At 51.2% G+C, this 13,402-nt stretch overlaps 1 protein-coding gene across 14 annotated transcripts in view; it reads right to left on the bottom strand.

Annotated features, from left to right (window-relative positions):
* Positions 1-13,402, bottom strand: part of PSD2 (pleckstrin and Sec7 domain containing 2) — an 81,800-nt gene that overhangs the window by 32,792 nt on the left and 35,606 nt on the right. For 6 of the 14 annotated variants that reach the window (XR_011999980.1, XM_026017340.2, XM_072749759.1 and 3 more), the window contains exon 2: positions 2,201-2,616. Coding sequence is in view for 12 of the 14 variants with exons in the window: in XM_026017340.2 (XP_025873125.1) it covers positions 2,201-2,616 (416 nt within the window). In the remaining 2 variants the exon portion in view is untranslated. Of the gene's footprint in view, positions 1-670; positions 761-2,200; positions 2,617-6,994; positions 7,103-13,402 lie in introns of all 14 variants that reach the window. The other 8 variants (XM_072749758.1, XM_072749756.1, XM_072749757.1 and 5 more) reach the window with 3 other exon arrangements.

Raw genomic sequence — 13,402 nt, 5'->3', positions numbered from 1 at the left:
TACTTCGTTTTTTCCAAAGCACTTACCCTCCTTCCCACATACTACATAATTATCACTTTTATGATTTATTATCTATCTCCCCTCTAGACCATAAGCTCCATGAGAGTAGGAATTTTTATGTATTCTGTTCACGGATATATCCATAGTACCTAGAATAAAGCATCACACAGAGATAAACCGAGGCAGCCCGGGAGGCTTCTTATGCACTAAGGAGATGGACAGGAAGCAGAGAAGACAGGTAAGGAGGAGGACACACTGAAACAGAGCAAGACCAAGAGAGATGGGGCAAAAGAGACAAGAAGAAAGAGGGAGGGGAAGAAAAATAAGACAAGAAATAGATGAGAAAAAGAAACAGAAAGGAAGAGAGACAGAGAGACAGAGAGAGAGAGACAGAGACAGTGAGAGGAAGAGACACAAAGAAAGAAGCAGGGTGAGCCTCAGCCCACCCACTCTGGCTCATTTTGGATAAATCAAGGTCCACCATTTATAAAGATGTGCACCCCACTCTCCCACTGAGGATCAGAGACCCCCTGCTTCTCCTCAACCCCCACGGCCCAGGAGAGAGAGAGTTGTATTAGGAGGACTGTGAAGTACCCCCTCCCTGCAAACACCCCCTTGGACCTCGGTCTAAGATGTGGTCCTAGTGTGTTCCCTGGAGAAGCATACTGACCTGAGAGAGATAAAGCTGGAGTCACAGCCAGCTGCCCTCTGCCCAGTTCCAGCAGGAGCTGAGACCACAGCCTCAGTAGGCCTTCTCTTGCTGGAGAAGGAAGTGGAAATTGGGGGGGGGGGGGCAGGAATCTCAGTGGCAGGAAGCCTGGCAGTGTGCTGGGGTAGAGCTACCTCTGACCTCCAGGAAGAAGGCAGAGAAGAGAAGGGTCATTGTTCAAGTTACCAGAGCAGATGCCGAAATCTGCCCAGCAAAGGGACCTCTGTGAGGCCTGTGCTAGGTCTCAGAGACACCTGAATAATACTGATCTCTGCCCTTGGGGAGCTTTCATCTCATTCCCCCCCCTCACTATCTCCCACCCTGTCATGCACCTGAGCAGACCTGAGAGGTGGTTCTGAGAGGGGCTTGAAGACCATTAGCCCAATCTCCAAACTTCCATCTGCCCCCTCAGCCATCCCAAATAAACATGCCACCTAAACACAAACAGTATGCTCCAAGAAGCCCCAGACCTTTGTCTGCACCCCACTGCCAGCCCAATGGCTGCCCTAGGACCTGTCTGGATGGAACACTCATGGCCATGGGATACGTGGTACACACAGGCACCCGACCTCACATACTCACATTCCTAGCCACAGAGCTAGCCACACTCAGCCCTAGACATGCAGACCCAAGTGTGTACCCATGAATGCACAAGCCAGGCACACACCACCCCTCCCCACACACACACACACAACCACACAGACCCATGCACATCAACATGTTCACACATTCCTATACCAAAACAATTCACAGGCCAGACATACGTATGCATGCCACTTAGATTTCTGCCCACCTCCCCACCCCCACCATGCATGCCACCTATGCACACTTGCTTGTCCTGCCCAGGGCTTGCCACTGTACACACTAAAACTTTTATATACTTTCTTTTCTCAGTCCACCCTGAGGTCTTTTAGACATTTCCCTGTCCCATCTGTCCCCACCTTATCCAACTAGTACCTCCAAAACATCAGGTCTCTCTCCCTCCTGCTGAGGTTCATAGAAATGGCCCTGTAACTCCAGTAAATAGGACTGAAGTGAGATTCCTGGTAAGACCTCCAGAGGGCACTCAAGTGAGGGGTAGCTTGCAGGGATTAATTCACAAAGCCTACTCTTCTGAGGTCAGTTACAGAACTGGAAGATCTTCATCTCCATTGAAACAGAGGGATGGGCCAGATGACCTTCCACATCAAAGCATTTTGGAACTCTACTGCCCAATCTGGGATGGAGGGTATTTGGCCCTCCAACCACACACGGAAACAGCCCATGATGGTTTAGGGAGCTTTGGGGGGTGTGGCGGCACAACAGTCCCACTAGCCTTTGAATTCTAATGGCTCTATCCTTCTAAAAACACCCAGAAGCTGGGCAAAACATGGACATGAAATTCTCAGGAGGGGGAAAACAAAAACCAAAGAGGCTACCTGGCTAGACCCAGGCCACATGGCATTGGAGCAGCCAAATGTAGTGAGCCCCTAACCCAAGACACCCACTTACCCCAGCTGAGGATCCTCAGTGTCCAGACAGAGATTCCTGGGAGCATTGTCCCCCTCTGCCAGCCCACCAACCCTCCAGGCCCTGGACTCTGCAGAATCTTCCAGAGTATTTGAGTCTGGCCCCAGGACTGGGCCATTGGTGAAGGAAAGGCCAAGGCTGAGGCCACGAAGGGCCATGTCTGGGCCCTGCATGGACTCCTCAGTGTCCACTAGAGTGCCCCTCATCTCATGCCCTGGGCTGTTATAGCTACTGTTCAGGTCCTGACTGTGTGTCATTCCATTCTGGACTCCAGGTTCTTCCTCAGGCTCCAGGCTGGGGTCCCAGGCAGTACCACCTTCCCCAGATGAAAGCTTATCCTCTTCCATGGCAGCCACTGCTTCCTCCCTGTGTTGAATGTTCCTAGGACTCCCCACGACCTGAAGGCAAATGAAGAGATGAAGAGGTGAGTAGGGCAGGTGCTGAGGGGTGGAAAGCCCAGCAGCACCAGTACCAGGCAGCCTGCCTAGGGACAGGAGGATGGCGGAGATAATCTTCTCAGGACCTCCTAGCTGGAATATGGGTTCAGGCTGTGGCATCCACAGGCAGTGGCCCTGCTCAGGCCAGCCCCACTCACTTCTCCCCTGACCTGCAGTCACACTTGTGTGCCCCAGTCCTGCCTTCCTGTTACCTCTTAGGTGTCTCTGTTGTGCCTTCAAGAATCCACCAAAACCTTGTGATACAAATCCAGGTTAGGAGGAACTAGGGAAGGGTCTAGGACCTCTCCAAACCCTGTCCCTTTCCTGCTGGTGTATGAGGTAGACAAAACTTCAGGCTGACAGCAGCCAGTCCCCTTGTCTCTTTCCATGTTCTCATCCTGACTCCAGGAGCCAGACAAGAATGAATCTGTGGGTACATGGAGGGAAATGAGTGGGGATGCCTTTAAAGGGAGATTTAAGAGAGGAGGCAAGGAAGCCAATGAAGTGCAGCTTCATCAAAACCAGACTCCAGCCCAGAGAAACCAACCTGCGGCCCCCAGGCCGCCATCCTCAGGCCCAGAGTGAGGCGCTGTCCAGGGTGCTAGGCGGGTGAGGTACCACCCTGGACCATCACCTAGAGTCAGCCTGCCTTAGCTGCCAGGCACCCAAAGTCCTGGCTTGGCAAGGAGAACAGAGGAGGGAGCCTGGGGTTCTCCCCCTTAAGGGTGCCCCCGGAGCTTGCCCAGCCTTGAGGAGGGATGCCATGAAGCATTCTGGGGAGAGCACCGGAAAGGGAGCTGGGCCCTGTTCTGCCCAACTCACTGTGTGACCCCATGTGGGTCCAGGTTGGGCCTCCTTGCCTCCCCTGCCAGACTACCCCCACTCCCTTCTGCACTGCTTTGGGTCTTTACCTCCTCTTAAAATGGATCTCCTCATTTTACCTGCCATCTCCACCCCTGCCCCCTTTTAAAACTGATCAAAAGCAGCCCACATTTCTGAGAGGCTTCATGCCTGATCTAATCCCAGATGAGAGGACAGGTGCAATGGGCTGCATTCTGGCTCCCCCCAACCTTCTCTCTCTCTCTCTCTCTCTCTCTCTCTCTGTCCCTGGCCCCACCCAGTGTAGGCTATTTCTGCATCACTCCACCTCACCCATGACTTTTGTGACCACGGATACAGACCAGCCCCTCCAAACAACTTCCTTCCTTCCTTTTTTGGGTCTCAGCTTCCCCTAAATCCCCCAGGCTCTTCTGAAGAAAGGGTCTGGAGGGTTCAGGAGAGTCTGGAGGAGAGGACCTGGTCAGCCTTCTGGGCTGCAGCAGGACAAGTTGCAAGCACAGCAATAAGAATTTAAGTGAGACCCATCCTGCCTATTCTTGCTTGGTCTTCAGTGTCACCTGAGGGACTTGATAAAATAGATTATGAGGCCTTCCCCCAAACCTCCTAAACCAGGGTCTACAGGGATCAGATATAGTAATCTGTCATTCTTTTTAAATGTTTGGGAAACAATGAGTTAGACTCCAAGAGGAACTTCCCATTTAGAGAAATGAGCCTGGATAGGAAGGTCTACTCCTCTGGGGACTTCCAGGCCCTTGAGGGGAGATCTGCTACCACTGGACCTCTTAAGATTAATTTAAGCCTCAGTTTTCACATATGGAGAAAAGAGGGCAGGATAGACAGGGATCTGGGGCCTCAGCCCACCCACCCTAAGCATTAATCCTAGGGTTTTGAAGACTGCACGAGTATAAGATTTTACTTAAAAAACAACAAAAACAAAACACAAGAAAACAATGACAACAAAAAACTTCTACAGATTAAAAAAAAAAATGTAAAGAACCAGTGAGAGAATATCTGGGCCTGATCCTAGGACACCAGGGACCCCAAGGGGCTCAGCACTACGTGAGGGTTTCTTTCTGGTCTGCCCTAAATCCCTGCTGCTGCAGTTGCTATTTCAATCTGTTCCCTCCGGTTATGGACTCAGAGGGGGAAGAACAGGAGGTCATCTCCTCAACTGAGACTTCAATTGGGGGTGGGGAGGAACGTTTCTAAAGGAAAGAGGAGGGAGAATGGGGATTTTTGGCTTGCTGCCTGAGTTCTAGTCCTCTGGCCTGATTTCTAGTCCAGGGAACTGGATGCCCATTGGATCTGGGGCACAGGACTCCAACCCAACTCCACCAGGGTGCCTCAAGCTCCCACACCCACACATGGAAGCCAAGCCTGGCAGGACGGAGTGCCTCCCCTTTGGTCAGGGCTCTGTCTGAGGTTACAGTGAAGCCTGAGATTTGAAAGCATAAGCGGGGAGATCCCTGGGTGGCTCAGTGGTTTGGCACCTGCCTTTGGCCCAGGGCGCCATCCTGGAGTCCCAGGATCGAGTCCCGCGTCGAGCTCCCAGCATAGAGCCTGCTTCTCCCTCTGCCTGTGTCTCTGCCTCTCTCTCTATGTCTATCATGAATAAATAAATATTTTTTAAAAAAATGAAAGCATAAGCGGTTTCCCCATATGCTCATTCTACACCAACCCCAAACCAAGGTTATGAACAAATCAAGGACATCTTGGGAGGCCCGACCTCATCCCTCAACTTCCAGCAGCTGCCTCGGGCTGGCTCCAGCCTTACCTGCCCTGCCTTGTCCTCCTACAGCTGAGAATGGAATAGAGGTTCTGCCAACACCGGGCACTGGGTCGTGTCCTCAGTTTCTGGGGGTGGGCAGACAAGGGGCAGCATTGAGCTCCACTCTGGGCAGGGGGCCCAGAGTCCTTGCCTGGGCTGAGGGCCAGCTGAGCCCAGTAATAGCTGAGCCAGGACACCCCCTCTCTTTCTGAGCCCAAAAGAGAGATGCATAAAGGGGGGCTTCAGGTCAGAGGTATGAAACAATACCCTAAAATTCCACTCTGAACCATCATGGGCCCTGAGATGTATCACTGTCTTTGGCCTTTATGAACCCATATGCACAATGGGAGCATCACCTCTGCTCTCCTTCTCCAGGGTTGGTGGGAGAACTTGAGGTCATGAATGTAAAGAAAGCAGAAGTCCAAGGAAGAACAAACTGGTAGAGATCAAGGGAAAAGGCAGCTATGGTCTACTCTTTCCACCACTACATTTGACAAATGGGGATACTGAGGTACAGAACCAGGAAAGGCTGTGCCCAAGGTCACACAGTTGAGGAGCTGGCTCTAGAACTCAGGAACAGCTTCTTTCTGTACCTGGATGGACTGGAGGTACAGAATGAGGCCCCAGTTTCCCATGCCCTCTGTCAGGTCCTCCCATAAAATCAGGGGCTCAAATCTTCAACCAGGAGATTCTACCCAAAACAGTGGCCCAGCCCCCTCCAGCCTTGGGGCAAGAGCAAGAGAGGAAGTACAGCTGGGCCACAGGGCACTGATCCTAAGAAGCCTACAAATGACAGGCTGGCACTGGTTAGATCCCCTGCATTCTCTCTCAGCATAAGCCAGGCCCTGCTCCATGCAGGGGCTCCTGCTACCCATTGCCCTTGAGAGGACCTTGGGCTCAGTGACATCTTTTTCAGCTCCAACTAAGGTGGACCTGTGATGATAATGGAACACTGGCAGGGCCAGGGCTAAATGCCAAACTAGTCACTTTCCGGGTCTCAGCTCTTTCAAGACAACCTTGTCCCCCTCCTCACTCTCCCCATGGCAGCTAGTATGAACTGGGAACACACAAATCACATTAACTTTCTCTCACTCATAACTCTCCAATAGGTCCCACTGCCCTTCGATGATAATTCATTCTCCTTAGCATGGCCTAAAAAGGCCTTGTCTAAGCTGGTTCACTGCCCTCTCCCCATCCCCCACCCCATCAGCCACAATGGCCTTCTTTCTGCTCCCTGAGCTCATTCCCACCTCAGGGCCTTTGCACCAGCTGTACCCTTGGCCTAGAATGCTCTTTCCCTAGATCTCTAAATGACTGCCTCTCCTGTCAGGGCTCAACTCCAATGCCGCCTCCTCAGAGAGGCCCTCTCTCACCACCCTGCACTCTCACACTCCTCCACCGAGCATCGGACCTGCTAAGCATCACTTAGCAGAACTGAAACTCCCTTTTCTATTTGCTTCCTTGTTTCCTGCCCATCTCCCTCAGTAGGATGTCAGTTCAGGAGGGTGAGGGCTAGGTCACATTCACCATCTCCCCCAGAGCCCAACACCAAGCCTCGCAAACAGTGGGCACGGTTTTAAATATTTGATGAATAACCTGGGGATTATTATCATCATCACTGTTGTAGGCAGGAGCCAAGCAAGATTGAGGAAGATGCTTAGGGTTTGCAAGGCTGGAAAGTGGCAAGGCTGAGATTCTGCTTGGAACGACATTGGATTGTCATAGAAGTACCTTGTATGGTGACTTCCATGCAGAGATCCAAGCCAGGGACTGTGGGAAGCCCAAGGAAAGGTCTGGAGAAGGAGGCCCAGCAAGGAGGGTTCCAGGGCCCGATACACTCTATAAGATAGAGGGGAGAGGGCATGGGTACTGATGCCTGTGTGCATGTCTGTGAGCAAGTATATGGTGCAGGCATTTCTGGGCACATACAACATGCATGCATGCACATGCACACACACACACACACACACACACAGGGAGCTGGGCAGCCACTCATGAGGCAGACCCCTAGGTGATGGAGTAGAGATGAGGAGCCTACAGGCCAAGGGGCAAGGTTCAGGCCAGAGAGCCCAACATCAGTGAGCCGCTGGGATTAAAATCATTCTGCTTCAGGAGAAGCCAGGAGCAAGAAAGGGACAACTCAGTGCTCCACTGGGGAAGATAGGCACCCCCAGTCACCACAGCCACACCCGGTAGCATCAGATGGTCAGGTGGGTTTGGGAGGAGATGGGGGAATACAGGTCCATGAAGTGGAAATGGGGACACAGGATGCAGAGCTGAGATGGGGAACCCATGGTGCTGGGTACTACCCAGGACAGGCAAAATCTAAGAGCCTGTGGGATGTCCAGGGGGGACAGTGGGATCAGAGAAAAATCATTCTGGGTGTCATTATAGAGGCAAATCTGAGACTTGGGTTTAGCTTCCAATGTGCTAGCAGAGTTTGGACAAATGAAGCCCCTCTCTGGCCTCATTTCCCCATATCATATATGTTCGAGATTTCTAACTATTTCCAAGTCTTAGACTTTGGGCCTTTGATGGCGCTGCGGATCCCACCCAGACTCTCACATATGTGCACAACATTTTGAGTATTTTTGATAGGCTCAGGGACCCCTAAAGCCCATCCATATGCCTTGGGCATGAACTCCATAAATGGGACAGTCTTCAAAGACCTCCCATGTCTGACACTGGACACTCGCAGAGAGTTCCATAAGGGCTTCTTGCAAGACAAAGAAAATGCTGGAAGCCTTTCATTGTCAGAGCTATTCCCTGCCCCTTGGGAGCCCATTCTGGATACCCTTATCAATCCCACTGCCCTTCCCCAAATTCCTACTATGCAGACTTCCTTAGCACATGGGCTGGGATTATGACACACACATACACACACATACACACACACACAAATAGTTAAATAAGATGATCAGTGAAAAGAGCTGGCATGTAGTGAGTGCTCAGAATAGACTTGGGCCAGGTATACCCCACACCATTCGCAGGGCCCAGGTTAGGCTCCAGGACACTCCAGGAAAGTGCCAGACCACTGACACCAAGGACAGCAGGAAGTTCACAGGCAGACCTCTCGGTGGGACCCTGGCCCCCCATGCTCTCCATACTCCCCCAAAGTCTCTGCCAGCCAAGGAGCCTTGAGGTCAGAGCTCTAAGCACTGTCTCCAGGCACAGACCAGTCGGGGTGCATGTCTGCCTCTTCAATGTCCCCAACTACTCAGGGCAGAGGGTGTAACTGGGAGAATATGAAGGGGTTGTCTACCCAGGAGCCTTGGGAACTTCCCTGCCTCCATTCCCCAAGGTGACCCTAATCCCACCAAACCCACTTGGTCTTCCCAACTTCCACTGGTTCATACAGCAACCAGTGCCTCAAACTGGGAGTCCTGGACAGTGAGTCAGGGTCCTAACTGTACAAAGAGTCTTGCCTTCATATCCCAGCTCTGCTACTCACCAGTTGTGTCACCTCAAGAAAGTTGCCTAAAGTTGGACTGAAGGAAGTGGTGTGGATGCAGTGCTCAGTCCAGAGCTGGGCACAGTGCTCAGGGAAGGGCAGCGGCTCTTGCTTCCCAGAACCCTTCTCAGGCCTGCAGGGGGAAGGGCTGGCTACCCACACTGGGGATGGAATGCACAGGAGAGAAGCACAGGACATTCAGTGGGCCCTGCAGACATTTGTCCATGGCAGGCTGTCAAGTGGCTTCTGAGGCAAGGGCTTCAGGGGCCCAGCCTGAGGATAGAAGCAGGAGAAAGGCACCCTTGGGGCCCAGAAGGTGGGCCAGAGAGAGTGCCCTTTCCTGAGGCAGATGGGGACCCTAACAGTCCTGACCCCACCAACACTCCCACTCCCACCACAGGTCAGTCTCCCTCCTAGTTTCCATCTCAGGGGAGAAGAGAAACACTAGTTACAGGACAAGGGCCAGGGCCCTGGGCTTCCCTTCAAAAGTTCCTGAAGGCCCAAGCCCTTCAGGTGGTACCAAACCAGAGGCTAGTATGGAGCCCAGCATCACGCCACTTTCTCAGGCTCAGTTTGGCCCTTGGGGAACCAAGCTTTGCCTTGGGTCATAGGCATCTGGAAGGCCTTCTCTTTCTCACGGTTGAGGAGACAGAGGTCCCCAGGGCTGGGTGCACATTTGCATCTTCTCTGCATGTACTCTTCAGCCTGCTGGGACTTTCAGGGCCCCTGGGCCCAATTCTGCAAAGGTCATTCCTTGACATCTTCTGACTTGATTCTCTCCCTACCCCCCAGCACTTGGCACCTTCCTTTGCTTAGTATTTGCATACATGGGCATGCTGGTTTGGAGGGCTTTCAACACTGCTGAAACTCATGTCTGCTGTCAAATCTCAAATCATGTTTATAGCTGGGGACTCTACCCCCAGCTGACTTCCCTACAGGGAAGCTATCTGGAACCACAAGGGAGTAGGCTGTTCTGGTTAAGTGACCATCCATTTCTCTGTCTTCCTGGAGCTTCATATGGTACCTGGGACTCATTCTGCTTCTTGAGCTACCCTCCAGTCTGGCTCAACAGTCAAGAGAGATGAACCAAGAAATTTAATCCTCCCTTCTGCCCAAGTTTTACTTATCCCCTACTCCCAAGATCTTCACCTTCTCTGCCCCCGAATCCCCAAAACCCCTCTACCTTTCTGCATCCTCCCCTATGACCTTTCCCCTAACCCCTCTCCAACCTCTTGATGCCGTTGCTCTACTTAACCCCACCTCTGCAGGGTACTCCCTCATCCCCTTAACCCCCTCTCCCCCTGCTCACTCTTGTCTCTGCTTTAGGACTTCAGCAAAGGGTTGTGGTCTCCTTGAGGCTGGACAAAGCCAGAATGTGTGAGATAGGCTATAGTGAGCCATTCCCCTATTGCTACCCTGTCCCCAACTTTGAGGGAGTCCTCCTAATCAGCCATAGCTCACTGACAGAAGATCTGGTGCCTGGTAAAAGCCTCATCCCTTGATGCACAGTATGCAGGGTAGGAGAGAAAGAGAGGAGTCAGGAATGACAACAGCATTTGGGCCCTGAGCACCTGGAAGGATGGAGCTGGCATTCCTGAGATGGGAAAAACCAGTGGACCAGGTCTGGGGAGGAAGATCGGGAGCTCAGCTTTGGAAAAGATGAGTTTGAAGTGTCTAGTAAGGCGTGACAATTGAGATGCTATAAAAAAGCTACTGAAGGGCAGCCAGGGTGGCTCAGCAGTTTAGCGCTGCCTTCAGCCCAGAGCCTGATCCTGGAGACCCAGGATCAAGTCCCACATCAGGCTCCTGCATGGAGCCTGCTTCTCCCTCTGCCTCTCTCTCTCCCTCTCTGTGTCTCGAGTGAATAAATAAATTAAAAAAAAAATCTCTAAAAAAAAAAAAAAAAAAAAAAAAACCTACTGAAGCTCAGGACAGAGTTCAAAATTGGGGGTATAAATGTGGAAACTGACAGCATATAAGTAGGTGTACTTAAAGCCAGAGGACTGGACAAGATGGGCACAGTAGTGAACGCAGATGAGGGCCAGCTGTACAAGGGCCGAGTCCTGGGACCAATGTTCAGAGATGGAGACAGGATGCGGATGGGGGCAGAAGAACACTGAGTAGGATCAACCACAAGGCCAGAGGAAAACATAAGGTGTCCTGCAAAGAGAGTATTTCAAAAATTGGGAGAAACTGAAGGTGTCAGGTGCTTCAGATGAGGACTCAGACTTGGCCCTTGAGTGCAGTAGCATGGAGCCCAGTGAGGACCTTGAGAAGAGCTGTTGGTGGAAGGGGGTGAAAGCCCAGCTGGAGTGCAGTCAAGAGAGAGGGGGAGGAGAGGACCAGGAGAGGAGTCCAGACAACCCTTCTGGGGAGTTTTGCTATGAAGCAGAGCAGAGACTCAGTGGTAGCTAGATGGAGAACATAGGAGAGCCATCTTGTAAGACAGGAGAAGCAATAGCAAGTATCTGCTGGTGGAACAATCTAAGTACAAGAGGAACTTATAAAGCAGGAGGGAACTAGCTAGAGCAACGGCTTCAAGCAGACCTAAAGGGACAGGATCTAGTGCACAAGTAGAGGGGTAGACTTAACCAGGAACAGGAACACTTCACCCCCAGCAATAGGAGAGAGGCAGAGCCGCAGGTGCTGGTAGATGGGTGAATGTAACACTGGGAATCTGAGAAAAGTCCTGACTGCTTCTATTTTCTCAAAAAAGTAGGAAGCAGTATTATCAGCTGAGACGCAGTGGGAAAGAGGGGCAAGGAGCAAGGGTAGAAGACAAAGTGTGAACTAGCCAGTAGGGGAAGAAGAGATGGGACTCAGGACCCATGGTGGGGATGCAGGAGAGTACTAAGGACACACATGAAGTTCACAGTTTTGAAGTTCAAGTGAGACCAATCAGGGTGGTGGTTTTGCTTAGCCCCATTCAGCTGCACAGGTACGGATGTGTGGGCTAGATATTGTATCTAACCAGGGTCAGGGTTCCCCAAGCAAGTATGAAGAAGCAAATGAGGAAAGGGAGTTGGGTGTCTGCAAAGGAAGGATTATCCTGGGTTTTATAGTGGTCCCCAGCCCATGCTCACACTCCCTGCCCTGCTGGTGCCTGAAAGCTCACCACCTGTTCCCTGCTGTAAGTCACGAGTGGCCTTCCCTCTGCCCTTATCCCAAAGTGAACTTCTGAGAGGATGGCCACAGGTGGCCACTAACACCTGAGAAACGAGCTTCCTGCACACTGTTCCTCTAACCTGGAAAGTAACATGGATCTCATACACTCAAAACTGCATTCCCCATCACCCTTCCCAGGCCATCGCAAGATATCTCCCCACCTCTAGTTGGACACCAGTGCCTATCCATTCTGCCTCTTCCATCTTTATCCTCCTCTCCACCTGCCACCTACCACATCCTGGTCCCAGCAGGGCCACCACACCACTGACTCCATCTCCACTGTGCCTTCATTCCCTCTGCATGCCATATGTAGCAGCCCCAAATCCAGTGCCTGGCCTCTTGTATTGTGTCACATCATGGCAGCTGACCAATCCTTGTCCACCACACTGGCCCTGCCAATCCATCCTCCCCTCCATCCTTCACAGCACACCTTTTCCAACACACACACACCTGTCCCATTACTCTCACCTCCAAGATCCTTGGTGGCTCCTAGTATCTTTGGAAAAGGGGCCAGCTCATCAGCCCATAGTCTGGGTCCCGCCCCCTTTCTTCCCATCTTGCCTCCCTCCATCCCCTCTATGCTCACTACTTTCTAACCCCAGTTGTGGCTCTCCCTACACCACCCCTGAGGTTGGGAGTTCCTTGAAGGCCTCATCAATGTCTGCTGAATCACCCTTCTCATGTGTGGTCTCAAGTACGAGTTCAGTCAGTTTTGCTGACCTGGGCCATGTAGATGAAACTCTAGAAATGGAAAGAGAAAGGAAGGGGGTGAAACAAAGGGATTCCTTAGCCACATGACCTAACTTGGCTGACTACCTACTACAGGACAAGCTGAGGACATCTGCCTCCTGATAAGAAACACTGAGAAGGAGGCAAACATTAGCTACAGGATATTCTGGACAAAAAATGTTTAAGGTGGGTCTACTCATGAGCAAGCAACAAAACAGATTCGAAATGCAGGACGTTCTACAGGAAGACTGACCAAGGCTCTTTAAATTTGACAATGTTATGAAAGATTAAGAAAAAAATAAAAAAAGCAGGGCAACTGTTCCAGATTAAAGGAGACTAAGGAGATGTAACTAAATGTGATGTGTGATCCTTGATCAAAACTTGTTTTTAAAACAGCTATAAAGGATATCACTGATACACCTAGAGAAATTTGAATATTGATTACATACTAGGTTAAACTGTCATTGTTAAACTTGAGTATGACAATATAAGTCATTATGTAGAAAAATGTCCTCGTCTCAGAAAATTCATGCTGAATTATTCAGAGATAAGTGTCATGATGTCTGCAACTATTTTCAAAAGGTTCAGAGAGACCAAAACAAATGTGGGTAAAATGTCAATAATTGGCAAATCTAGGTCTCTGGGTGAAGGGTATATAGGTGGGTGTTCATTGTGGTATATAGGTGGTGTTCATTGTACTGCCAGGTGTGACAAGACAAAAAGTTAGTGGGGAGAAGGAGAAGAGTGGAGGGAGACACTCCAAAGAGGGGAGCTCAAGGCCCTGCTTGCCCGGG

This window comes from Vulpes vulpes, chromosome 2, assembly GCF_048418805.1.
Source record: "Vulpes vulpes isolate BD-2025 chromosome 2, VulVul3, whole genome shotgun sequence".
Classification (NCBI taxonomy): Eukaryota; Metazoa; Chordata; class Mammalia; order Carnivora; family Canidae; genus Vulpes; species Vulpes vulpes.
Note: the sequence above shows the minus strand (reverse complement) of the source record. Positions and strands in the feature narration are given on the sequence as shown.